We start from the raw sequence: 26,297 nt of genomic DNA, 5'->3' as shown, positions 1-26,297 counted from the left end.
TCAATATCAAATGGTTTCCAGTACATTTATTTGTGGACTGTTCATACTTTCGTTTTGTTTGTATTTGATTTTTGTAGTACAAAAGGCCCACAGATTGCATATGAGCGTAGCTTTAGGTGGAAGCTAGCTCATTTCCGGTATCTATGCCAGGTAACTATTAAGCATTATTGTACATTCTATCTCTTGATAGACTTTCTGGTATTCCTGTTCCAGCAGCACATACATGTTTGTAATATTTATTTTTGTTTTCAGTCGAATGCACTTCCCAGCCATGTCAAGATCACTGTATCCCGACAGACATTGTTTGAGGATTCTTTCCAGCAGGTAAGGGCAATTCAACAATAATACAATAAAGTGTAAAGTTATTTGCTGTGTGTTCAGTGCATGTGCCGTTCAAATGTAAGGGATTGATACTTTTTATTGCTTTTATTAGTTACCTGGTTTTGCATTTTTAGTTAATTATTTTGTTTTGTTTTAAGCAGTAATTATTTTACTTTAAAGTTTGTAATGCTGTGCTAAATAATGAACAATGTACTGTGTTGGAACTATATGCATTTTTATAAAAATTCTCAGATCATGGCTTTAAAACCATATGACCTGAGGAGAAGACTGTATGTAATATTCCGAGGAGAGGAAGGGTTAGACTATGGTGGGCTAGCAAGGTAAGAGGATTGCTTTGTGTTTTGTTTAACTGTAATCTTGCTGATTTTTATATTGACTACGTTACTTTGAACAATACGTTGCCCCTCAGTGGTGTGAGCCCCTTATTTTGTGAATTTGCTCAATATGACAGTTAGTCGGTTTATTACTAATACTTTTAATAATAAACATCAAAATCAGCATGCAATACGAAAAAAACACTTTATGCACATAATTACTAATGTTGGGGGATGAAGGAGTGTGCAATCCTCATTCCTCAGGTCCAACAAATAAGCCTTTTTATACTGAACCTGTGGTTACATCATTCTTTAACAATTTTTGTAACAGTTTCGCAGTGTAGCTTAATATCTTTTCAATACCCTCAATACATTTTCTAACCTTTTTCCATTACAGTGGTGTATCCCCTTGGTCCTTCTGATAGACATACTCATATTTGACACACATACCCTGCTGATAAGACCTATTGCTACATGTGATTACAACAGAAGAGTACCAGACACCAACAACTTCTGTACCCAGATAAACAATGTGTCCTTATCAGTAACTTGCCTTTACATATAAAATAGAAAAATATTACAAAAACCCAGTGGTCCATCTTATATTACAGTGATTCCAAACATGTGTCTGTGATCGGGATGCAGACACCCTTCCAACAAGAAGGGTCTGTAAAAGTCTGGCTAAACCTGGCTTCAGGTCAGAGTTTTGATCCAGCAATGGCAAGATTAATATTATTTCCATGAAACAACTGGGTGTGAAGTGGGAGCAGGAGCATTATCACTCACTATCATTGAATTGCAGGAATGCTGGTAGAGGCGTGGTATGCAAAACGTAAATACAAAAAGAATAAAATAAAATAACACCCATTTGTGAATTTCTAGTTTTTGGTCTTATCTTTCAATGCAAAGTTCAGATAAGCACCTGTTGCTAGTTTATCTGCCTCGGTATCTTCTTCCTTCATCAAAGGTCATTTTTGCACTTTTACATTTTACTGGAAGTGGCTTGGATGCTAGTTAGCTGTGAAACTGAATAAATATCCCACTAATGTGGTAACCAGTGACCATTAATCTTTTCTGTCTGCTTTGAACTACACAGCGGACAGATCCTGTGGCCAGTGCAAGCTTCTATAACGTGTGAAATGCATGTGGTTATTATACAAACCAGCAGTTTCTAACATTAAGCAGAGGGGATGTCTCATTATCTAAAACAAAGAAAATGTACATTGTGCAGTGTTTAAATACTATAATTATGCCAAGTGCAGTTAATCTTCCTTCTTCCCCAAGTAATATAATCCATGACTCTCTTTTAGAGAATGGTTCTTTCTGCTTTCCCACGAAGTGTTAAACCCCATGTACTGTCTATTTGAGTACGCTGGCAAAAGCAACTACTGTCTGCAGATCAATCCAGCCTCCACCATCAACCCAGATCACCTCTCCTATTTCTGTTTCATTGGGCGCTTCATTGCTATGGCAAGTATCTTGATTTTTCCCCAGTCATTTCTCTCAATTCTTTATTTTGTTGAACCTGTATAGTTCTATATATATATATATATATATATATATATATATATATATATATATATATATATATATATATATATATATATATATATATATTATATATCTATGTTTTTTCATGGCCTGATCATGTGTACTTTAAGCAATGTTAGGTGACATGTTACTCTTAATGTATAACATTTAACTGACAAATATGGGACCTTCCGGCCTGGTGGCATCAGCTACATTCTGCTCAGTCACTGCTTTTTAGGTACCAGAGTGCAGGCTGCTGTGCATATGCCAGTTTATATCTTAAAAACAACTTGTCTAATTCCATTTAAACTTGGATAATATACTTAAATTTGTGCTAAAGAATTTGAATAAACAGAATCGCTCACCCTTTGTCTACTACCCATAAGGTGCAGTTTAAGTATTTCCAAACTTGCCCTAACTTGTCCTTTCTTTCTTTCTTTCTTGATCAGGCTCTCTTTCATGGCAAGTTTATAGACACTGGGTTTTCACTACCATTCTATAAGCGCATGCTAAACAAGAAGCTTACAATCAAAGATTTGGAGTCTATCGATCCAGAATTCTACAACTCCCTAATCTGGATAAGGTTTGCACTGTTTGTTTTTTGTGTTTTTCATTTAAATCCTAGACCAGCTGCCTTTTTTTTCTACTGCAAATAAATTGGTAAAAAAACAAACAAAAAAAAAAAACAATTGTTTGTTCCAGGGATAACAACATTGAAGAGTGTGGTTTGGAAATGTACTTTTCAGTCGACATGGAAATTCTAGGAAAAGTTACCTCACATGATTTGAAGCTGGATGGTACTAACCTGTTAGTAACTGAAGAAAACAAGGAAGAATATATAGGGTAAGAAACTTTAGTTTTTTTTTTATCCAAGCTAATGTCAAAAAAGCAAAAAATCCATGCATTACATGTGATGGACACTTCTGTTCCAGATTGTTAGGGTCATTTCTGTTGAAATGTGGTGTTACAAGTTGAAGTTAAAGTCTTGTATTATTTGTTTCAGCCTAATGGCAGAATGGAGGTTTTCTCGGGGAGTGGGAGAACAAACCAAAGCTTTTCTTGATGGCTTTAATGAAGTCGTTCCTCTTCAGTGGCTCCAGTACTTTGATGAAAAAGAGCTGGAGGTAAATTATAATCCGCTCCCCCGTCCCAGTTTAACTATCATGTTGGATACAATGTGTTCTGTCCAGTTGTAAGGGGGAAAATGCACTGAACAGCAAACTGTACTAGGGTTATTGATTTGCCATGTTTAAACAATTGTGTGTTAATCAGATCACAACCCCCTTGGTCCCAATTAGTGAATGGATCATGGAAACACTCTTATTCTCTGTTCCTGGCTGAAGTGTCACTCCTGCTTCTTCATTTGCATTACATGGATTATATTTAGGGCTTGCGATTTTCAGTTTTAACCAATAAAGCATCCCCGATTTACAAAGAAAATTAAATCTGTGTATAACCAATAAAGACCAAAGAGCACCGGGAAAGCAGTGCAAATGGTTACTCAATTCACGTTGATCACCCCTTTTCCTTTTAAAAAATGAAATACCTTTCCCAGTGTATCTATCATTGATTCTTTCTGAATATTTTAAACCTACCAACTACTGAGTGACAGCTCACCCCTACATTTCTATTGGAGACTCTGCTTGCAAGATTTAAAACAAGATTACAATTAGGAATGGATGCTTGTTAGCAGGATTTAAAGCTGTATCACAGTTAAGATACAGAGGATTTTAAAACAGAATTGTAAATTGTGGCGAAATGTAAAAAAATGCCTACACACTAAAACCCCAGAAGAATGTGCCCGTGACCACAAGGATTTCTTTGTGGAAGACAGCAAAGGAAAGAAGCTCAATTTAAGTGTGCAAGTACTATTGAGTTACTACTATACGTATTTTAACAGAAAAAAATGCCCAAGCATTTTGGAAATTAACCAAAAACAATAATTTCATACAGTATATAAAAAGCGAAAGCCCTGAAAAAAGATTTTACGTAAAACTCAAAAATAGCTAGAAATAAGTACCGAAAAATGAAATTAAGAAAAACAGAAGCCCTAATTATATTGGTGAATAATTTGATATTGCTGAGCTTGTTAATCTTATTAATTAATCAGCACATATACATTGTGAAGTTTTTTTGCTGATAGACACTTGCCAGTTTATTTGATTGGTTGTTTTGTTTGATAACTTGTACCTTAATACAATTTACACATGGTTTACAATTTCGACGGCAATTAAACATTTATTTCACGCAACTGAATGTCATATATAAAACAGTGTTTAGTCATTTTCAGGGTGTCTGAATAGGTTTTGGTGGCACAATGTATATTCCTTGTATAGCTAAAATATAAGTGGTTTTGAAACACCCTAATGAAAGAAGGGTTGGCAGTCCTGAAATCTACATCAAGGTAATAAACCTCTGGTGCTTCATACTTTCTAACAGAGTCTCTTTGTGATTTCAAGGTTATGCTGTGTGGCATGCAGGAAGTTGACCTCCAGGACTGGCAAAGGAACACAGTGTACCGCCATTACACAAGAAACAGCAAGCAAATCATTTGGTTCTGGCAGGTGTGGGCCTATTTCTTGTTACACTTTGCCCAACCCTGTTGCCTTTTTAGTTAATGTAAACTTTTTTTTTTTTTTTTTTTTTTTTTATTCAGTTTGTGAGAGAGATGGACAACGAGGTCCGTCTCCGGTTAATGCAGTTTGTTACTGGAACGTGTAGATTACCACTTGGAGGCTTTGCTGAGCTCATGGGTATGTTTTTATTCAACGGATGTGTTCATGGTTTAAATTTCATAGTAAACAGCCATTACTGGTATGAAATGTATAGGCACCCACATGATTCTGAGCTTTTTGCAATGAAATGCAAGGTATTTACTTTCTTGCATACAAGCTGTCTTGTATACTGTAGGAGTCTAAGTGCAGCATATACTAAGTCTGCTGGATGGCGGACAGTGGAGGTGGTGGTTTAGAAGAGTGAAATGCATGGTATATTTTGGTGTATTGCAGGTGAAGTTTGTGACCTGTCTATTGAGGCATCCCTGTGAGGGGAGCTTGTATGTTTTTATAAATCTGCCTCCACCACTCAACAGCTCGTATCTCGTAAAGCATTTCAAATGGTGACTTCATATTTTCATTGTTATGGAACTCCTTGGGCATGTCAACGATACAGGTCTTTTTCACATACCTGATTAGCCATACCCCTTACATCATGCTGTTTTATTTTGAATAGGAAGCAATGGTCCTCAAAAGTTCTGCATTGAAAAGGTTGGTAAAGAAACATGGCTACCAAGAAGTCATACATGGTAAGACCACATATATTTCTAATCTCTCATTATTCAGCAGGTTTCATTCAACTTTATGGAGCAAAATTAGTTCATTCTATAGGGTAATGCAAAACTTTTGGCCATAGCTGGTATATATGCCAAATTACTCTTAAATAAAAAAAAGTTTTTCAAAAATAAATGTAAAAATTTATCAACTGTTCCCAACAAGTTTTGGACATTGATTTGCCGTGCTTTTATTTTAAAGTCTATACTGCTAAACTAATGCCACTGGTATGCCGAATAATATCGTGCGTACCTGAAAGTTGGTGCGGATCATGTCCACACCACAGTAATACATATCAGGGCGCTACAATCCAGTTGAGGATCTGTGGAAGGAACCTGAACCACTCACTCATTTGTCGCAATCCTCCACCTGCTTTATTGACCTAGATGTGAGCCATATCACTGCAGGAACGGCACACAGTCCTGCAAGACTCCTGTTCAGGCTTCTGGTGGAGACTATGCCACACGTTAAATCTCATTTTTGGATTATTGCTTTGTTTGAAAATAACCTCTGTACTGGTTTGGTAAATCCATAATTGGAAGTTGTTCAGCTGCTATGAAAGAATATCTACTCAGTTGTCACTGACTGTCGTTCCTTTTCCCCCTTTTTTAGTTTTAACCGATTGGATCTGCCACCATACAAAAGCTATGAACAGCTGAAAGAAAAACTGTTGTTTGCCATTGAAGAAACTGAGGGATTTGGACAGGAGTAAAAGGAGCACTTTGCCTTGTCTACAAAAAATGGATCTCATGAGAACAAAACTTCTCTCCTAATATAACCAGCCAAGTAAAAAATTGCACAGATACCTATTAGTGTACATAACATACTTCTTGTTTGAAAGCATTTGGTTTCTGAAACTAGAGAGCAAATGCAGTACATTCTTCCACATATATATGCAAAACCTGTTAAGCTGTTTAACTGTTTCCCCTGAGCAGTAGAGGGAGAAGTATTACCTTTGGCTGGTTTTGGAAGCAGAGAAATGTTTTTATAGATTAAATACATAAAGCTCTAGTTTTATAGAGCTTCTTGAAGCTATATGGTAGGCAGTTTGATAGGCCAAGCCTAAGATGTTGACCTTGATGCACACTTCCAGAAAACTGTGGGTGCTCCCCATTTCCACTGATGCAACTTCACCTCAACCCGAGGTTATTGCTTGCATGTCTTTTAAACTATTTAAGGCTAAAGCCAAACTGTATTTTTGAGTATCTAAAAAATATATGCTGCTGGCTTTTCTGAGATGAGAATGAGCAAACCCCTTGACAAAGTGTTTGAAGTTTTCACAAGTAGTTTCAATTATCAGTCATTCCTTGTTACGTCAAACAACCGCAGTAGCAGGGTAATCTTTTAACTACAGTATACAAGAGTAGTATGTTGCGGAATGAATTCCAGGCACCTTATTTCCAAGCTACTAAACCCACAAAAAACTTGGGCAAGTATCAGCAATGTTTGCCAGCTCAGAATGCACTTCTGTTTGAAAGAAGACAATGTCACTAAAGAGCTAAACTGAGGGGGCAATACTGCTCAACTTAACAGTTCCAGTGTGGGACCACCTGATTTGCAACTTGGGATGTTTGCAGACATTCATGGCCTCCACTGTTTATCCACTTCTTAAACAGCTGATTGTATTCACTCCTGAGACACCTGGACAATAACAGTTCCATGATTTAAAAAATTGCAAGGGAAAAAAATGTATTTACAGTAAAGTGTTTCAACTGCTTATTAAAATTGCAATTATAAAACAGATTAATACTAATATAAACATTTGAATTGTGTACAGAGTACAACTGTTGAAGTTAATTTGGTTAAAAAAAAATGTCTGGAGGTGGATTTAATGACATCATTTTAAACCTTTATTGAAGTCATGTGACATGTTGTTTAAAATGCTCTTCCCCATTCTGGCTGCTGCATTAGCACTTCTCTTGGTCCTCTTCCACCACTGTGTTGCTGGCCCATGTATTGCTGGAGCTTAACATTGTGATGGTAAAATCGATTAGTTAAGTGCTTGAGGTTCAGATTTCTACCAATAAACTGCAAACACAAGGACAAATGTGAACAACCTCTCACTGTGTACTCCAACTATTGCCTCTGTGGCTTTTTTTTTTTTTTTTTTTTTTTTTTTTTTTTTAGCGAGTGTACCAGGAATTCAAAGCCCAATTTGATTAGCAGGTAATATGCTTTCAACATTATCTGGAATGGTGTGTGATTAGTATTTGTATGGCAGTATTTAGCTGCATCATTATAATTACATTGGTTTTCATTTCTGAATTGGCTTTATTCTTGTAGATATTCCCCAAGTTTGTTCTTTTTTAACATGCAAATGTTCTATATGTAATTTCAAATATATGTACAAAAATAAATATTTAAATTACACTAGTGTTGAAGGGATTTACAGTACTTCTAAAACAGTAATGTGAATGAAATTGCAAATACTACTTTTAGAAAATTGTGCTTCCTCACAAATAGAATATTTGAATTGTAAAATGTACTGTTTATAGCAATTGAATATTCAGTGTATAATTACATTACATTTTATTAAGTTTTCTAAACCCATTGCATTGTTCTTTTTGGAGTTGTCATATGTTATTCCCATAATTGATAAATACTGTAATATATAGGGTGTAGTCAATACTGTTTATATATATATATATATACACACACACACACACACACACACACACACACACACACACACAAAATACACAAATGTACAAAAAATGTGATTGTTTTTACCTGATCTCATCTTATTAATTGGTTTGTCACTAATTCTCCCTCTTGAAGTAAAATGTAGTTTTTAGGTTACAAATTCTACCTTTTGCTTAAGATTTTTTTTTTCTCCCTGTGGTTAGAACTTGCCTGTGGAAAGTTACCATTCAATAAATGTACCTGACCACCTTTTGAACTTTGTTTTTCAGATGACCTTTGTGTAAGTGATTACTATTTCTGAAATGCTGAGATGGCTGCAAGTTCCAATTTCACCAGCTGTGCTTTAAATTCAGTCCAATAAATTTGTACTGGGTTACTATTTAATTTACTGTTTGTATTTGGATGAGTGGCTAAGCTTAGCAAGCCAAATTATGTGTTCTCTTCCTTAATGCTCTTTTTTGTAACACACTTCATTTTTTTAAAAATTTTATAAAGTGTGATTTAAAAGGGTGTTGGCTGTTTTGGCTTGATAAACCGCATACTGTACAATTCATATGGTAGTGATAACTTGAAAATAATCTTGACATGACTGGCAAGAACACAAAAAAATCTTAATTCCAAACATCTGTGACTTGTCTAAAAAGTGCAGGCACATGGCAAGGTGATTTTAGTTATTTACTTCTGAGATAGATATATTATTTTTTATTATGTTTGTTGTAAGCCCACCTGATAACATTTTAAATTTACTTACATTATAGTCTGTCAAAGATAGGACAGTGGTGTACCAGTACCGTTTTATCTGTTGTAAAAATAGCCAGTGTATGGGAACAATGTTATGTAATTCTCACACAAGTTTATATGTATATTGCTACAGATTATGTTATATAATATGTGTACATCTGCACTGTGTGATATTAATATGTGCTAATGAAACAAACTAAATTATCAATTAGGAATTAATATTTTAATATTTCATACAAAAATTTGAATTCAGGCATAGAAAACAAACTTCTGTGAAGGAGAAATGTGCATAGACGTCGACACGGGTATCAATTATTAATTTAAGAATTTAAAGAAAATGTAGAAAATATGACAATGCAGTTGTAAGCGTGGGTCTCTTGGCCAGCGTAATAGACAACGTTAAAACAAGCTTTGCATTAACTAAGCCTTTTCTTAACTGACAGGATATGAAGATTTTAAAGAAAACAATAAAACACCGCGGCAAGTTCACCTCAGTATTAACAGCGGTGACTATTCTTCTCAGGAACCAAATCGGAAAGAAAACGGCATCCTGTTGGGTTTGTGCCAGTGATAACTCTGTGATCCATTAATAATAACCGTGTGGCTTCCAATACGGAATGCTATATCTGCAATTATTATGCAGATATAGTTTCTTGCGAAAAATTGTCAAATAAGTAGCCTTTATTTAAAAATAAATAAAATAAAAAGTATTGTGAGCGGTGTACCCCAGAAAACAGACTCAAAACCAGAAACTGTATTTATTTATTTATTTAAATGAAGTGGATTATCAAAGGAAAATCAGACTCACTCCAAAAGAGAAAAACATTACTCACACACTTATGAAACGCTGACCTACTAAAAATTATATATATATATATATATATATATATATATATATATATATATATATATATATATATATATATAAGTGTGCTTCATTTTAAATGAAATATTTCCTTGGCAAAGTTTGCAAATTCCGCTTTCTCTTTGATAAAGAAATTCCACACACGGCTGCTTTGCTGGATGCCATGTTTTAAAACAACAACAGCGGAAAGTGGCCAATAGATGGTGCAAAGAATCCCACAGCTTGAATTGCATTTAATATTAATAACTATTTAAACCAATATATTTTTATATTATTTCAAGGTTTCCAGAAGGTTACACAAGTCTACAGATCTGAAGGGACTACATGTATGTGTACCTTATAGCATTTAAATATGTATTATGCACTTAAAAATTCGTTTTTGCTCTTTATATGCTTAAACCCTTGTTATCTACATAAAAGTGGTTTACCTCCCTCTATCTCAGTGTTTCTCGATGGGGACGGTTCCGCCTCCCAAAGGGCGTTCTGAAGCCAAAGAGGGGAGTTTGCATCCAAGAGGGGGGTGTTTTAGCTAAAAACTGGGGGCGTTGTGTTTTCTTATTTAAAATTAAGGAATTTTTTATTTCAAAATGTTGATTAACTACTTGCACACAATGTGCCAGTGATGCACTCACTGACGTGCACTATAAGATCGTGTACACATCAAGTCAGGAACGTTTGTTGCTGCGCAGCAACATCACTGCCTTTTGTGCTATCCGGTTTGTCATACAAATGTAGTATGGTTCAATCAGAACGAAGCAGCCATTCCATTTATGCTTGTTGCCATGTTACGTTATACGTCTGAATTTCAGTTTGTTCTTATTGTTATCTAGTGATGTTCATTTGTGGAGATTTTTGAAATCTGTTCCAATTCAGTTATTTCGATTCTGGTTCCAAAACTATTTAGAAAAAAATGTCTGTATGGCAATGTGTGAGCAGAAGTTCCAACAATATTGTGCAATCTATGAAATCGCCCTGTAAATTAAAGTAATCAAAATAATCAATCTTTGCACAGTAACAGTTTTATTACAATAGCAAAAGCCATTGTGTGCTTGTATCTGAATCTTGTGAATTGCAAATTTCACAAAGCTTATGCAGCAATCTCGGTTCCTGCAGGCAGGTGCATCACAGGGCGAGGCAATCCACACACAGGCAGAGGGCAGACGCGAACCCGGGACCTCTCACACTAAAGCATAGCTTGCCGATACCGCTGTACAAAAGAGCCGTCTCCTTGGCAAGGAGCTTATATCAGGCTTATGTCTTCATGTGTGATTACGTCACCTACCAGCCCTGCTGCTGCCTTCCCCAGTGCACGCTACATCTCCCTGTGTCGAGTCTGCCCTGGACTTGCTTACCAGGGTACAGTCCGATGAGTGCGTGCTGGGGTACCTGCGTCCACTTGTGACACTAATTTAGCGATCCTGGTTAACGAAGGCAGGCACATCACACAGGGCGAGGCAATCCACACACGGTGAGGTTGGCGTGAACCCAGGACCTCTCGCACTAAAGCATAGCGCCGTTACCACTGTACAGAAGAGCCAGCTAGGAGTTTATATCAGGCTTACATCTTCGTGTGTGATAACGTCATCTATCAGCCCTGCTGCTGCCTCCCCCTGTGCACGCTACACTTACAATTAAAAAAATCTTTAACAACATGGTATGTCAAAAAGGGTCAGTGTATGTTAGGATCAGAAGCCGAAGTACAACCCCATCGGCTTGGGGTTAAATTACTTTTTTAGGTAGCTGAAATCATGTCGTGTTTGGCTTGGGGTTGTCTTGTGAATGATCCCCTCGAGGTGCAGAAGTTTCACTTTACCCAAAAGCGTTTTTATCACTTCATGTAAAAGTGAGACTGAATTATTCTCAAGGGAAATACATATAATTATAAATAAATAACCCTCCCTGTTATTGCTGAAATAAATAATTTTGCAGACCTTTTTTCCTAAGTGTGAACACGTCAACTATAGTTATCAAATGTATTTGACAGAAATTAATATTTTAATAATCAGTTTTACTAAAAACATAACAGTAACCAGATCCCTAATCAGTCCCAAAGCAGGAACCGGGTACCCAGTTTTCAAAGGAACTGCTTCGCATATCTCTATTGCTATCCACAGCATGGCGCAGGCAAAGAAGATATGTTGGCAATACTCTGTAATAGTAAGCCTTTTATGTATGTATCTACATTGTAGCAATCCTAGGGGGGAGGGGGAGAGAATCAGGATAGTGTGTGGGTGTGGGTGTGGAGGATTGGGTGGTGCAGGTTTGGCGTGAAACGGGAGAGGATATAAGGGAGTGCGGGGGAAAAGACCAGGAGGTGTAGAGAAAGCCAGAGTGGCAGAAGGGGGGTGTGTGTGTGTGGAGTGATACAGATAAAGAAAAGGGAGTTATATAAAACACATGCTACAATCCTTTATTTTCGTTTAGACTCCCAGTTCCCTTTCCCTCACATCATTTTATTTGGTGATTAATTACTGTAAATAATAAACTGCTTGACATTCACTACTCACGCTTTTGGTCTCGTTTCTGTCCCAGAAGAACCCCACAATGCTACATGTTGATTATACCAGTGACTGGGGTTTAATTATTTTTGTTTTATGAATTATTTCTCGGAACTAGTGGAATTAATAATTTATGTTAATTAAATGGCATTGTTAAATCGACTTTTTTTTTCTGTGGCAAGGGGGTGATGACTAAGCTCAGCTGATCCTTAGGGGGCGGTGTTATGAAAAAGGTTGAGAAACACTGCTCTCTTATTTTTTTAAAAAAAGCACAAATATGTTGTGCAATAACATTGTATCAGCCCTTCCCATAATCCTTAGTGCAAAACCATTGTATCTAGACAAAATGGCTTCTCAGGGAAAAAAAACAAAAAAAAACCCCACTCAGCTCAAGCCTTAGAGCCAATTGCTGAAGGCTTTGATTGAAAGTACTATTATTGATTAATTTGGATTACAGGGTTATGTGAAACTTTCACTTATTTTTTATTGTAATTTTAGTTTCGAATTTTGGTTACAACTACTTTATTACCGTGGTAGTGTTTGTCTAAACTAGGTCTAAATGCAGCCTGCTGTATGTTGTAGGCCTCAGATTTATAAATACAGTATGAAGTTATTTGTAACTTCAACAAATTTAATCAAAATGTGTTATTTATGAATGACTGGACTTCATTACACCTTATCTATTTTAACAATCACATTATAACCACAATTTTTTTTTTTTTTTTCTCTCCACACAATACAGCAAATGTATGAGTCTGGGTAATAATTGTCAACAATGTGTTTAGGTTATAGGCAGCTGGGGAATGAGGATGAATGTGAAGCCAGAAAGTGCCAGTGAAGCAGTTAATGAGAACGATGGTTCAGACAGAGTAAAGCAGCAGTCAGGAAGTTTAAACAGTTCGAGGGAAGGCATTGAGACAGATAATGTACCAGGGAATGAGTCATTCAGAAGAAATAGGGGTCAAAAGTGTAGCTGATCAGGAGTCATCTAGAGGTACTAGTGAAGGAAGCAGAAGTGAGGATGAGAATATAGAGCATACAGGAATAAAAAGAGAATCCCAAAATAGGAAGCAATATGAACGTAATTGGAAGTGCTCTGTACATAGTAAACAATACAATTCTGGTAAGATTAGGCAATTTAAAATGCAGAAGCGGTAAAGTTATATGAAAGGGACATGTCAAAAGAGCTGTCTAAGACACACATAAATTCAGATGAGCAAGTATAGATTCATAAGACCTTTTGGGTTCTTGGCAACCAGAAACGAAGAGCTAATTTTGTTGCTGCATGTGTCCGGAAAATCCATAGCATGCAGCAGAGCTGAAAACAGCTGCAAGAAGAATAACATTTTTTACAATCTTCCTAAAAATGGAGAAAGAGTTCAGGTCTGCAAGTCATAATATCCGCACAGCAAGACAAACACCACAAGAAGGAAATGTTACTGCAACGTTTGATCTTCAGCAAGTGGGCTGTGCTCCAAAGCTCCATGTAGGAAGTGCATTATTACCTGCGCAAACTCAATGTTTTCAGCCTGACAGTGTTTGAACTTGACAAATCAGGAAAGTGCTACGTGTGGTCCGAGGATCAAGGGGGCCGAGGTGGAAACGAAATTGCTTCCGCTGTCTCACTTTGGCTGAAGGAAAAAGAGGCACAGGGTATAGAGCATGCTGTCCTCTATAGTGACATTTGTGGTGGACAGAACCAGAGAATGAGTTCCATGATCACTGTGGCTTTGAGCAAGAGCACCAACCTCAAACTGGATGAACAGAAGTTTTTTGAAAGTGGTCATTCTTTAATGGAATGTGACACAGAAACAAGGAAACTGGCCGACTTGAACCCTTCCAAACCTGACTCTGCCATTCTTTCTTTGCCCTCTGCTAATTCCCAGCCAAAGACAGCAACTGAAAATTATTAACAATACATTTTTTTACCTGAAACGTAAACCAGTCAATGTGCAAGACAATTAGTGGCAAAGACCGTTTTTAAATAGTCATTTTATTGTTACAAGTTTATTTCATTACCAGCAAAAAGACTATTAATGAAGGAGTAATGTGTCTGTGGTTGGCACTTGTTTTATATCCGTAATTGAATTCTAATGATTTATAATTATATCTGAATGACAACTGTTTGTGGATAATCACTGGGTATGTGTTTTAATAATTCAATTAATATGAATTTTGATGTAGACTATAAACATTAATGTTTAAAATTTTGAATGTTGGATCATACCATGGTTTGTTCGTTGCAGTCGTACTTTTTTGCGCAAAAAAATTGTATTAACCTTTTTTGGTGTTTAACATAACGTTACAAAACAAAATGATTTATTAAGTCCTTTAAAAGTTATTTCATTTGACATGCATAAGATAAACAAACATGCTCTGATTTTATGAAAACATTCAAATATTTGATGCTCAATATCTCAAAAGTAGATGGAATGGAGATACAAGGGTTTTGTGCTCGACCAACCACATATAGTTATACAGTCAAACCTGCTCATGTGTCCACCTTTATTTAGCGATCACCTGGTCTAAGCGACCACTTTAAATTCCTCCCAATTACATTTTTTTATTTAACTATATTAAGCGACCACCTGTCTAACACGACTACAATTCTCTACCCAGCAACAGACTCAAACTTGTATTAAGCACCCTTACGCAGGGCTATTGTTATAAGAAAAATATGGTTTTGAATGGTACATCCTAAATTCAAAGCAATATGGTAACCATTTCAGCAGTCTTATCAGTAATCAATAAAACAACAGCGCTGTCTTATAAAGGAAGAAAACGTGGAGAAACAAAAGGTCCTCCCGAGCTGACAGAATTAAAAGTTATTAAACTTGTAAAGACAGTAAGTGCCTGAAAAACTGCTGAACAATTCAGCACTAGAAGACGCAGATACATATTTTGAAACTGAAAGAACTAGGGCTTGAAGTTTTAGTTTTTTTATTTTTATTCACGTGACCGTGTTTTGAGCTGATTCAATATCTTAATTAAACTGTTAATTACTAAACAAAATCTCTTCTTTTTACCTTGATGTCCTGATTGTCTTGCTGATTCTATTTCACCACCTTCATTATTCGAGCACAAGAGCAAGCAGTGTCATTAATCACTTCCCACAGATGCTACTTTAACTTGCATTTCGTTCTCACAAACTTGCCTGGGAACTAGACCGCTTCCAATGTGTCTGTTTCATGTTGTGTTATTCTTTCCCGCTAATTTAACAGAATGTTCTCAGTATTAGGATGCAGCGGCTTAAGACTTGAAGGCAAACCGTTAAAAGAAAAATAAACACAGACATATTCAAGCCATACTTAAGAGTATGAAAACAATGTGTGTGTTAATTGAAAAAGATCTTCTGCTGGCGCTGGTTTCAGGATGCAATGAATCAACACGTACCTGAAAGGCAGACGCAGGCACTGAAATTTGCAAAGGATTTAAAACATTTTGTGTGACCTGAGACAGGCAAGCATTCATTACTTTCACAAAATAATTTGTTTTGTAAATACATTATCTAAATCAAGGGTTCCCACAGTTTTGGTAATGGGCCAGTTTCCGGAGGCTGCCTGGGATGGGGGGCTGCACAAGAGAATGTACCACTCAAACCCAAATATTTCCCAAATCATACTTTTTTTTTTTTTTTTTTTTTAATTTCCTATGCATTTTTGTATTTAAATTAGGAATGTATATTACTACCACTGCAACACCAGCAGCATTGAATGCATCTTGACTTGTACAACTAACCACTTCACTGAGAGCTGAATATATGTACAGTGAACTGTGCTTAATTCGAATCTCTGTGGACAATTAGTTTGAAATGTGCAAAATTCGAAATCAACAAATTATGTAAATTGTCCCATGGTGTGGACATTTAGAGCTACTTCCATAGTAAATGTGCATGCAGTCTTATTCAGAAACACTACAAAAAAATTAATGTAATAGTAACAGTTTTAAACTGTAGCTGGGTACTGTTACTACAGTAGTACATTCCCTAACAAAAGATCCAAATTGAACACCAAAACTAAAATACTGTACAATGGTACCTTCACGTCTTGATAGCAGTCTTTGAGCATCTTCCCCCGTGGAAAGCGACAGGAGATGACAAAATAATAAATTTAAGAAAAGAAGAAGCGCTTTTTCTTTTCTTAGGAGGTTCCATGTTTTTTTCCTTCCGCGCGGCAAATCTACTGTGAACTTTTTTTTAAAGGGCCAGTGCACATATAATCAGCGTACAACTTAATGAATAAAATTGGCTTGAGAGGGTCCAGATTTGATCCAAAGCATGTATGTTAGGGAATTTTTGCGAACTTTGATTGCTATGTATTATAAATTTCCCCCAAATTACATGCGCAAGTTTTTATGAAAATTTTCAGAAAATGTAATAATGTAAATGGTCAGAAAGTGGGGGGGGTTTGGGGGGGTTTGGGGGGGCCGCACTTTGGGAACCCCTGATCCAAATTAATGTTATTAAATTACATACTTCCTTTTGTTAATATCATCTTCTGGTTTTTACAGTATATGTCAGAGACAAATAGAAAATGCTTAAGTTATGGGCCCTTTTAGAGACCAGTTGTGTTAAGAGGCCACTATTAGACTGTCCCTTGAGTGGTCTCTTAATAGAAGTTTGACTGTATATAGTATGTTTTTGCTCAAAAGTGCCAACTTCCCAACATTTCAGTATGTTTATATAACTTTGTCAAGGGAAAGTGTTTGAAAACAAACAGTGGAGGCACTTACAGGGTGCGTTAAATAAAAGAGTGGCTCAGTAAAAGAATCGACTTGCTCAGTTCCGAACTCAGTGAGGTACAGCAGGGGACAGTAACTCCACACAGGGCCATTTCATGTACCATCACCACAGAAACACAAACAAGCAAGAATTATTATTCTCCATTTTTAACTTTCGCTCAGCACTCTCGTGGGGCAGAGCGTTACGTCATTTAAATGAGTTCAGTGTGCATCTGAGCGGCTCACTTAACGCACCCACAGGCTTTGGATGTTATAGCAACTACACTCTATTTCTATTTAAATCTATTAATGTGACTGTGATGTCATTCACCACATACTGTAGTTGATGATGTAATGATCTACTATTCCCTTCTATTTAAACCTTCAGGCATCCTGGTTTATTCATCCATTTATTTTCTTTTAGTCTTCTATATTGTACATTGTCTATGACTTAATTTATTATTTTGTAAAAGTATGAATTTTAGGTCATTTGTGTTATGATTGAACCACTGGTTCATTAATTTATTTTATTAATGAATTCATTAATTGCATTTCTTATGTTTGATTGTTGATTCTGGATGTGTTTGTATAATGTTGTACCTGTCTCTCCTACATATTTAATTTTATTACATTTTGGGCAAAATATACCATAAACAAGGTTGCTAGTTTTACATGACGGATATTTTATGAATTAATTTATATATCTCAAAGACATTAATACTTTTCAATAGAAATAAGTGAGTGTAATTGTTATGGCATCAAAAGTTCTTAAGTACCTCCAATGTTTATTTTCAAACACACTTTCTATTGACAGAGGTATGTTAAACATACTGAAACACTGGGAAGTTGGCTTCTTATTTTAATACATGATTATTATAGGAATCCTACTGTACATTCACAGTAGTATGCCTATAACTAACTGACTTAAGATTAGTGTCTTCTGAAACACAATGTTTAATCTCTATTGTGTTTAGTACATGTATGTGTTGCTTTATCTATACATCTGTTGATGGGAATAAAATGATCTACTCAACATGTGTATGGATAGCAGATAGAAGTTGCATGATTGCGCTTGGTCACATGGTTTTAACCACCAAGTGTTTTGAGAAGTTCCACCGCTTCTTTATGAATCTACAAAAAAAGAAAAAAAAGCTCAGTTTAGTTTTTACTGATTAAGGAGTTTGTTGTCATAGAAGACCAAAATATCAGCACCGTGTCTTTTAATAAACACAATTGGGAAGAGCCAAAACTTTAGGGGAAAGGAGCTTTCAACAAATAGTATAAATTGAACAGGATTTTTGGACACTGCTACATTAAGGTACATAACAGTATTCAACAGCATCGAATAGATGACCAGTAGTTGGCAGATTTTTTATATTTAATGCAGTTATAAATCTAGAAATACTAAAAGAAACTTAATAAATGCAATGACATACATTTTGACTACAAGGCTTTCTCAATGTCTTCAACAAGGATGATTTGTAGATTTCTCTTTTCCCCTGCAGGGCAAAACCATTTCATTATTCTGGAACAGGGTTCAGTTGCAATGCAGCTCCAGTATCATACCTGTTTATCCTCCTCTGTGTGAACTGGGTAGTCCTTAGCTTTGCTGAGCCACAAGACAGAGGACTTCTGGTCCTTCAGCATCATGTAGCTTTTTCCCAGCATTAGCAAGTTTTTACTATAAAAATTGGCGTCAACTGCGAATGAAACGGCAGAGAACTGTTCAATTACAGCAAAACATATAAACAGTTTGGTTTCAAGCGCTTTGAGATACTGGGATGAAAGGCGACATATAAATACATTTAATTGAATCAGTAAGGCTACGCATTAAAATTCTTTCATTAAGCACGTTAATAGAAATCAACCAATTAATCTTAAAAACGTGGTTTTGGCACGTAGTGAAACTCAAAGCAGCAAAGAGTATCAAAATTAGAAAAAACTGTTAATATTTATTAACATGTTTAACATTCATACCCACCACAGCAGTAAATACAATATTAGAGCAATGAGGACCATGAAAACAAAATGAACTATCATGACCTACGTCCACTGTGTGTACATATAGACATGTAACAACTTGACAATGCAATTTAAAATAGATCCAATTGCATAGACTGTAAACCTCATTCAATCTGTGACTTCATACCTTCTTCAGCCTTGAGAAAGTAGCCAAGAGCCTGAAAGAATACACAAGGTGTTATTGTTTTCAGCATGCTGAGTGAATGAGTAACAGTTTGTCATAGTTAATATTTGGAGACCTCAACTAAGCCTACTGTGAATATTAATGTTTTCAGTCCCTCTCCGAGAGACAGCATGGACTATCAGTAGTTACTCAGAACAAGAATTATGTACACTTGCATATTTTTCATGTTTTCCTTGAGAAACTAGTAAAAGGAAAAAATGATGTAAAATTACTGATTTAAAAAAATAAAGTGACTTAAATCAACTTGATTTAAAAAAATCAGTCAACCTCGTAAGTTTGAGGTCATGATCGTTTTTCTCTCTTGCTATTCAAAATGTACAGGAATATTAAAATACAAAAAGTTGCCAAGGTGCACAAAGAGATTTAGAGGCAGAGTAGTAGATTGCAATGCCTTTAGTTCTACTACTACATTAATACTGAAGTGTTCCAGATTGTGTTAGATGGTATCGAGTGCACAACCCTGATCTTGCACGCAAAACTTGCCCACAGGCACAGCTTTAACGACCACTGGTGAGCTAGCTGCATCTAAAAACGGCCTTTCTGTAATTCTTCATTACCTCTTCATACGTTGAACTTGGTGGCGATGCAAACAGCATGGCAGCTATTTTGCGCTGGTACCAAGGTAGTTCCGCAAAGGCAAAGCACCTAGATGAAAACAGTAAAAACACAAAAACAAACATTCACACAGCAACACAGGTGCATACCACACCCCTGAATTGCAACCCTAGCTTCATTCAGCTCAATGTTACTTAAAGTGTCTGGTATGCACTGTCCAAAATATACAAGTAATATTAATGAAGAACAATGAGCTGCAGGTCTGGTCAGAAGAGCTTTTATAAAGCAAGTGTGAGAATGGCCCTGTTCATCGACCACTCTTATCAAGATTCACATTTCATTCAATTTTTAAAAAAGAATATATATATATATATATATATATATATATATATATATTTATATATATATATATATATATATATATATATATATATATATATAAAATAAAAACACACAAGCACAATACAGTTCCCACATTTATTATAACTACCAATATAAAAATGTGTAGACATCTACATATTTAAGATTTTAAAAAACTCCTGCGCTATACGTACTCACCAGAGGCCCAAGATGTGGATTGCAGTAGCATCTTTTGGATTTAGTTCAACAGCTCTCTGAAAACAGTTAGAAAGTGAACTAACAAAGTAAAACACAACAGTAAAGTACTTAATCAACAAAACAAGTTGGATCTTTCACAATTAGTCTAAAGTCAAAGGCATGAAGTTTTTTTTTTTTTTTTTTTTTAACAAAACTTACCTGTAAATGTTCTTTTACTATATAAGCATTTCCAATTTTTATTTTAGTTCCTTCATAGTCTCCAATGTCACTGATACAAATAGCATACCACTATATAAAACAAAAAAAAAAAAAAAAGAGGAAAGTAAGTTAAATTCTGTATAATGTCTTTTTTAAAAAAAATTAAATTTAGTTGTCTCCAATTTTTTACCCCGGGTTTCTCCCCAATTTAGTGTTTCCAATTATTATCTGAATTCCTGGGTGTTTCACCACTCGCTTGGAAACCCCCTTTGCCGACTCAGGCTGGAGTACGAGTCCTCTGAAACGTGCTCCTGCCAATCCTTCATTTTTCGCACCGTGGATCCACAGCGAGGCCACCAGACAGATCTGGAGGCTCCACTGCAGAACCATGGGCGCCCTATTGGCCACAGAGGTTGCTGATGTGCGGTGAGCCGTGGATTCCCCTGCTGACTTAGGCCCTCCCTACCCGGGCAGCGCTCGGCCAACTGTGTGCCACCCCTTAGGAACTCCCGGACAAGGTAGGCTGTGGCATAACCTGGACTAGAACCTGTGATCCCCAGACTATAGGGCATACCCTGCGCTCGACGTGGAGCATGTTTGCTGGATGCTCCACTCGGGAGCCCCCAGTATAATGTCATTTTAAAAGATCGGAAACATATTTTTACCAAACACTATAAATAACTCACCTTGTGTGCTGCAGAACTAGATTCATTTTTCTCTAGTGCATTCCTTGAATAATCAAAGGCTTCATACATCAGTCTTTTCTTGTCTTCTGCAGATGTGCTGCTTAGAAGAGCCAGATCCCGCGAAGCCCGAGCTAGTCGCCACAGAAACTCAGCATTGTCACTGCAACCAAACACAGCTTTAACATCAGCATTGTCACGGCAACCAAACACAGCTTTAATATCAGCATTGTCATGGCAACCAAACAGCTTTAATATCAGAGAGTTCATCCACAACTTCAAAAACAGTCATAGATTACAAGGTCACATTCAAAATAAACTAAGGGGTTGATTTGACTAATTTGGGTAGCAACAAGATTTCATTAAAGCAACAGAGAATCCCCTTAGATTGCAGGCAATCTAGGGGAATTATCCGGCCCTGTAAAATGCTTCTGCAGCTCTCCCTGGTGGTGTTTGACAGTTGTTTCCCTACTCAGTGTTCTTAAATGTTTTTATTATGGATTTCAAACGCACCTCAAACTTGTAATCAACCTCACCCCAAATGCTATTTCCAAAGACTTCAGTTTTAATACATTTCAATGAATTCAAGTTATGTAGTGGTTCCTTTTATTTATTTTTCGATAAAACTAGATATAGGTGTCCAAACAGACACAACAGGGTCTTCACTGAGATTGTGGCATCTTAACTGGCATGTGATATTTTATTCATACATTTTAGATGTAATGTCCAAAATGCCAAATAAAATGCTTATAGTTGTATTTGCCATATTAAAATATACACCTTAATTATAATAATAATAATATGTATTTTACATGAATATTTATTTTCACGTAAAAAACATTTCCCTCCACATTTCAAAATTGATTGTTGGTTAGGACATTAAAGCAAAACAGATAAAAATTGAAAATTAGTGTAAAAAATCATGTAACTTCAAAAAGCAACATAAGACAATGTGTTTTAAAGCAAGTTTTATTCATCTAGCTACAAAAATACCAGAAATACGTTTGACCACAAATGGTGTTTCGGTGAAGACATTTTGCTAGAAAAAAACGTATTCAAATCTATTAAAAAGGAATTTTAAGGATCCCTTTTTAAAGAATATAAAACTTTAGGTTGTGATCATAAAGATATTTTTTAAACTATCTGAAAAAAAGGAGGTACTGGTGTATGAATGAAGACAGGTTAAATTAAATACCCCGTTTATTTAATGAATTTGTCTTTTCCAAACCCCCATTTTCTTAGGTGAAAGCTATTGGATTTGGGGCCGTAATCTTTTCATCCGTCCTTCGGGTGAGACGTAAAACAGAGGTCCTATTGTAAGTGAGCAGCAGCAATCGTGATGCATAGTTCACCTCCAAGTCTCTGTGTAAGTCACGCTGGATAAAAGCGTCTGTTAAATAACTAAATAATACTAATACTTTCTTCCCTTAAGCATACAAGACGCTTCTGTTTCAATGATGAAGTATCTGCAAGGAGGGATTGATACATTTTCACTAACATTATATTATAAAAATCAAATACACGTTTGCCATTGAGTGTGCATTTTATATATAAGAAAACCTGAGACCTACAAATAATGGCGATATATATTAGGCAACATTTACTGGAATTATTTTGTTAGAACCCATTTTAACCTTTAGAAGTAAATTTATCTCCGCTATCTGTTATCTGTACTTATTCCTGGCCATGAGCAAAGTTCAAATGCAACAAGCCATGCACAAACAATGACAGATTTTAAAAAGAGGTTAATGCACTTATGCATATTTTTTTTTTTTTTTTTAATATAAACACTAATTCAAAATGTCCCCCCCCCCCCCCCCCCCAGTAATTCATTTTTGCAAGAATCTTCTTAGACTGTGTTGCCAATTAAGTAAATAAACATGCAAATAAAAGCAGCTGAAACCAATCTGCAACAGTGTTAAAAAAATCTCTATAGTACCTATCTTTGTACTTTACTAATAGATGATAAAGCTTTTCTGTTTCTCCAGTGCCATAAAGATAATCAGCTTGTTCGATGACTTCTTCAACTAGAATAAAAAAAAAGAATAAAAAGGTGGTCTTAAAGGCTTAAACATTTTCTTACTTTTAAGTACACACACACACATACTGTATATACAGTGCCGTGAAAGTATTTGCCCCGTCCGATTTCTTATATTTTTGCACATTTTTCACATTGAATTTGGTCAGATCTTTTTGTGGGATGTCATAGTATATAGAGGGAGTCTGAGAGAAAAAAAAAAAAACACCAGTTTGGTGCTTCTTTCATTTGTTTGGTGTGCAAGGTAATCAAACATGCAATCTTCAGGTGTGAAAAAGTTATTGCCCCAAGGCACAAGGCATTGACCATGCAAGTGTATTCGTGATGCTTTTGACTTTGCTGTAGAGTTAATCCAGTTATTTAAGGTTTTGCCAAAAAGACAAGTGTTGTTTGAGCAGGCAGAGATAAGTGACACACCTGGTTTGAACCACTCTGTCCAACAAGATGGACAGTTGGGACAGGAGCCATAAGCGCAACTGTAGAAAACTAGGACAGCCTGCATAAAACTCTGGCTACATACCAGTGAGAGCAGTGAGGAGTACACCCCAAGACCAGATGGTCTTCTTGCCATGCTGGAAAAGTACCACACCTACTTTGGACTAAAACTGGCTCTACTGGTTTTCTCTGCAACTGGGCAGCTCTTACCCTCCAAGGCAAATCGACATCTCTGCAGCAGAGTCATGCAAGAATTACTGAGTGTCAAACTGAAGCAGTGTTTGATCAACTTTACAGTGGTGTTGTAAATCAAAATGAATGTCTGATCCACCTGTGCTACCATGCTACGAACATATCCACCATAAGCTAGGTTCTGAAAATCACAAACAGGTAAAAGTCTATTATCGGCAACAGTATTATGAGGTTCTGGACAGTGTAACAGGAGTATAATCCACGTAGCTGAATCAGTTAACCAAAGCATCCATCTAATAGTCTAGTGTTCATTTCCAAGTGCACAAACTTTAAAGAATACTGTTTAACAAACTGTGTCATAAACAAATCATTACAGACTTCCATGATATTATACTGCACTAAACAGTGTTCCATATGTTATGGTGTGTATACAACTAAATGCAACTTTAACATAGTATTAGATAGCTGCATAGTTATGTACAGTAATCTACATCCCACCTATCCAATATGCATATATCCATAGAAAGTAAATAACATGTTATTGCATATGAGACTGGTGCCCAAGAAAATTAATCTAGTAAACAAAATTCCTGTATTCAGGGAAGTGGAGTGTAAGTAGTACTTACCTAAATATCACCTGATAACATAGATAATATATCAAATCAAATAATCTACAGAAGAAAACCATTACCAGTACTTGGTGTGGACAGGGCCTCCCCTCCCCCCTCTCACGTGTTACAGTTTTTACCATTACACTGTGCATGAACCACTCCTGCATAGCTCATGTGTCTGTATGCTTCATATCCAAGATAAGGCAAAACTGGAAAGGTGAACAAAAACCCAGTATTCCCAGATGCCTGAAAATGGTAGAAAAAAAGCAATGAGGTGAATACAAGTTGGTCTATTTGCCAAGAAGAAACCAATATACAAATCCCCATTATAGGCATAATCATAAAAACACAATTAAAAAGACAGTTTTATTAAGTGAGGATTTACTCAAAAGTACTGAACAAAGTGAATAGACAACTTCGACTGAGAAAGCTTGTCAGAAATAGTTTTTTGTACTGTCACTGCATGGATATTAAATTCCCACCAACAAAATTTATTTGAACGTGTCACTAAAATGCTCAAAACGCAATCATGTCAGAAGAATAATATCCATCGTATACTGAATCAAAAAATACTATTTCAGATGCATTTCGTGAACACACGAAATTATAAGGTTTGAAACATCTGTAAAATCTGTCGAAAAATGAACAATACTGACTATATGATGTGTAAAAACTGTTATGTATGATGATGAACAAGTGTAAAACAACTTACCTTTCTCTGTATATAGTTGCTGTAGCTCCTCCAGTGAAGTCCGGGTGCTCCCTTCGTCATGACATGCTTGCTCCTTGACAATAATATTGAGCCGAGATCGAGAACCAAAGACAATGTTTTCCTTAATGCTCCCATGTCCTTCAGCAACCTAGGTGAGTAACACTGCGGTCAAACTTACATGCAGTGGAGTATCTCTCGAAGGGGTTTATAAACATTGCTGCCATAGATAGGACTCGCCTATGCAAACTTCCTACCAGCAGTATGCAAATCGGTCGGCCATATTGCCTAGGTAAAGAAGTACATTCCTTATAAGATAGAAAAGAGGTGTTTAGTTGTTGTTTAAACTTTGATTTGTATCAGTAATACATTAACATTACTAATATTATATGCGTTTTTTGATCGTTAAATAAAAGCCCATGCTGTCATTTAAATTACATTATATTTATTATTATTGTACCTTGTCAGACATAAATCGCTTTTGAAAGCGTGCTTTTATATTATACGTACTGATTATTTCAACGCTGCCCTCACGATTGACGTTTATTTATGGGCACAAACACCAATACTTTGTAAGTGTAACTGCTATATAGGCGATTATTCTATTGATGAATACAGACAGAGTGATTTCCAAAAAGTCACATGTTTACCTTACTAATGTCATAAGAAACGTCACTTTTTAATTACCCCATGCTAGATATTGTATTTAAGGGAATATAGAAAGAAATGTAAAACCATTTTAAAAAATGCATAATTTTAAAAGTATAGCAGATTTTAAAAGACGAATAAGATCACGAATAAGATGCATAGTATTGTATTGTATTGTAAGCAAAAAAAAAAAAAAAAAAAAAAAATACAATTGAATACAATTACCACTTGATCCGATCTTCATTCTGTAAAACATTTATAGCAGTAAGCAAGCACCATTATTTATAAATGAAAAATAAAATCTATATTCCTGTAGTTGCTGCGTAAAATCCCCCCGTTTCTAAATGCTGGCAAGTATAAGTAACCCCTTCAGGCGCGAATCGGCTCAGGTAGTGTTTCTTGTGTACTGTAGTTATTGGTATAGCTTTATGTGCATGTGATTGATTTTTTATATATATATATATATATATATATATATATATA

General features: G+C 35.9%; 2 protein-coding genes across 10 annotated transcripts in view; one reads left to right on the top strand and one right to left on the bottom strand.

Moving 5' to 3' along the window:
- Positions 1-8,174, top strand: part of LOC121314160 (NEDD4-like E3 ubiquitin-protein ligase WWP1) — a 45,179-nt gene extending 37,005 nt beyond the window's left edge. For all 9 annotated transcript variants that reach the window (XM_041247165.1, XM_041247163.1, XM_041247162.1 and 6 more), the window contains 11 exons: positions 78-150; positions 253-324; positions 574-662; positions 1,967-2,126; positions 2,636-2,769; positions 2,889-3,029; positions 3,190-3,310; positions 4,646-4,750; positions 4,843-4,939; positions 5,418-5,490; positions 6,128-8,174. In XM_041247165.1, coding sequence (XP_041103099.1) covers positions 78-150; positions 253-324; positions 574-662; positions 1,967-2,126; positions 2,636-2,769; positions 2,889-3,029; positions 3,190-3,310; positions 4,646-4,750; positions 4,843-4,939; positions 5,418-5,490; positions 6,128-6,227 — 1,165 coding nt within the window. In that variant the 3' untranslated portion in view covers positions 6,228-8,174. The remainder of the gene's footprint in view (positions 1-77; positions 151-252; positions 325-573; positions 663-1,966; positions 2,127-2,635; positions 2,770-2,888; positions 3,030-3,189; positions 3,311-4,645; positions 4,751-4,842; positions 4,940-5,417; positions 5,491-6,127) is intronic.
- Positions 8,175-17,379: 9,205 nt separating this feature from the next.
- On the bottom strand, positions 17,380-26,256 carry rmdn1 (regulator of microtubule dynamics 1). The gene is made up of 11 exons (XM_041247156.1): positions 26,040-26,256; positions 25,170-25,317; positions 24,595-24,703; positions 23,121-23,208; positions 21,185-21,344; positions 20,499-20,588; positions 20,301-20,356; positions 19,745-19,832; positions 19,131-19,161; positions 18,548-18,681; positions 17,380-18,112 (listed from the first exon to the last, which is right to left on the bottom strand). Exons 2-11 carry the CDS (start codon positions 25,302-25,304, stop codon positions 18,068-18,070), a joined length of 936 nt encoding a protein of 311 aa, XP_041103090.1. The 5' UTR covers positions 25,305-25,317; positions 26,040-26,256; the 3' UTR covers positions 17,380-18,067.
- Positions 26,257-26,297: the final 41 nt, after the last annotated feature.

This window comes from Polyodon spathula, chromosome 4 (genome assembly GCF_017654505.1).
Source record: "Polyodon spathula isolate WHYD16114869_AA chromosome 4, ASM1765450v1, whole genome shotgun sequence".
NCBI lineage: Eukaryota > Metazoa > Chordata > Actinopteri > Acipenseriformes > Polyodontidae > Polyodon > Polyodon spathula.
This window is presented reverse-complemented; position numbering and strand designations above follow the sequence as displayed.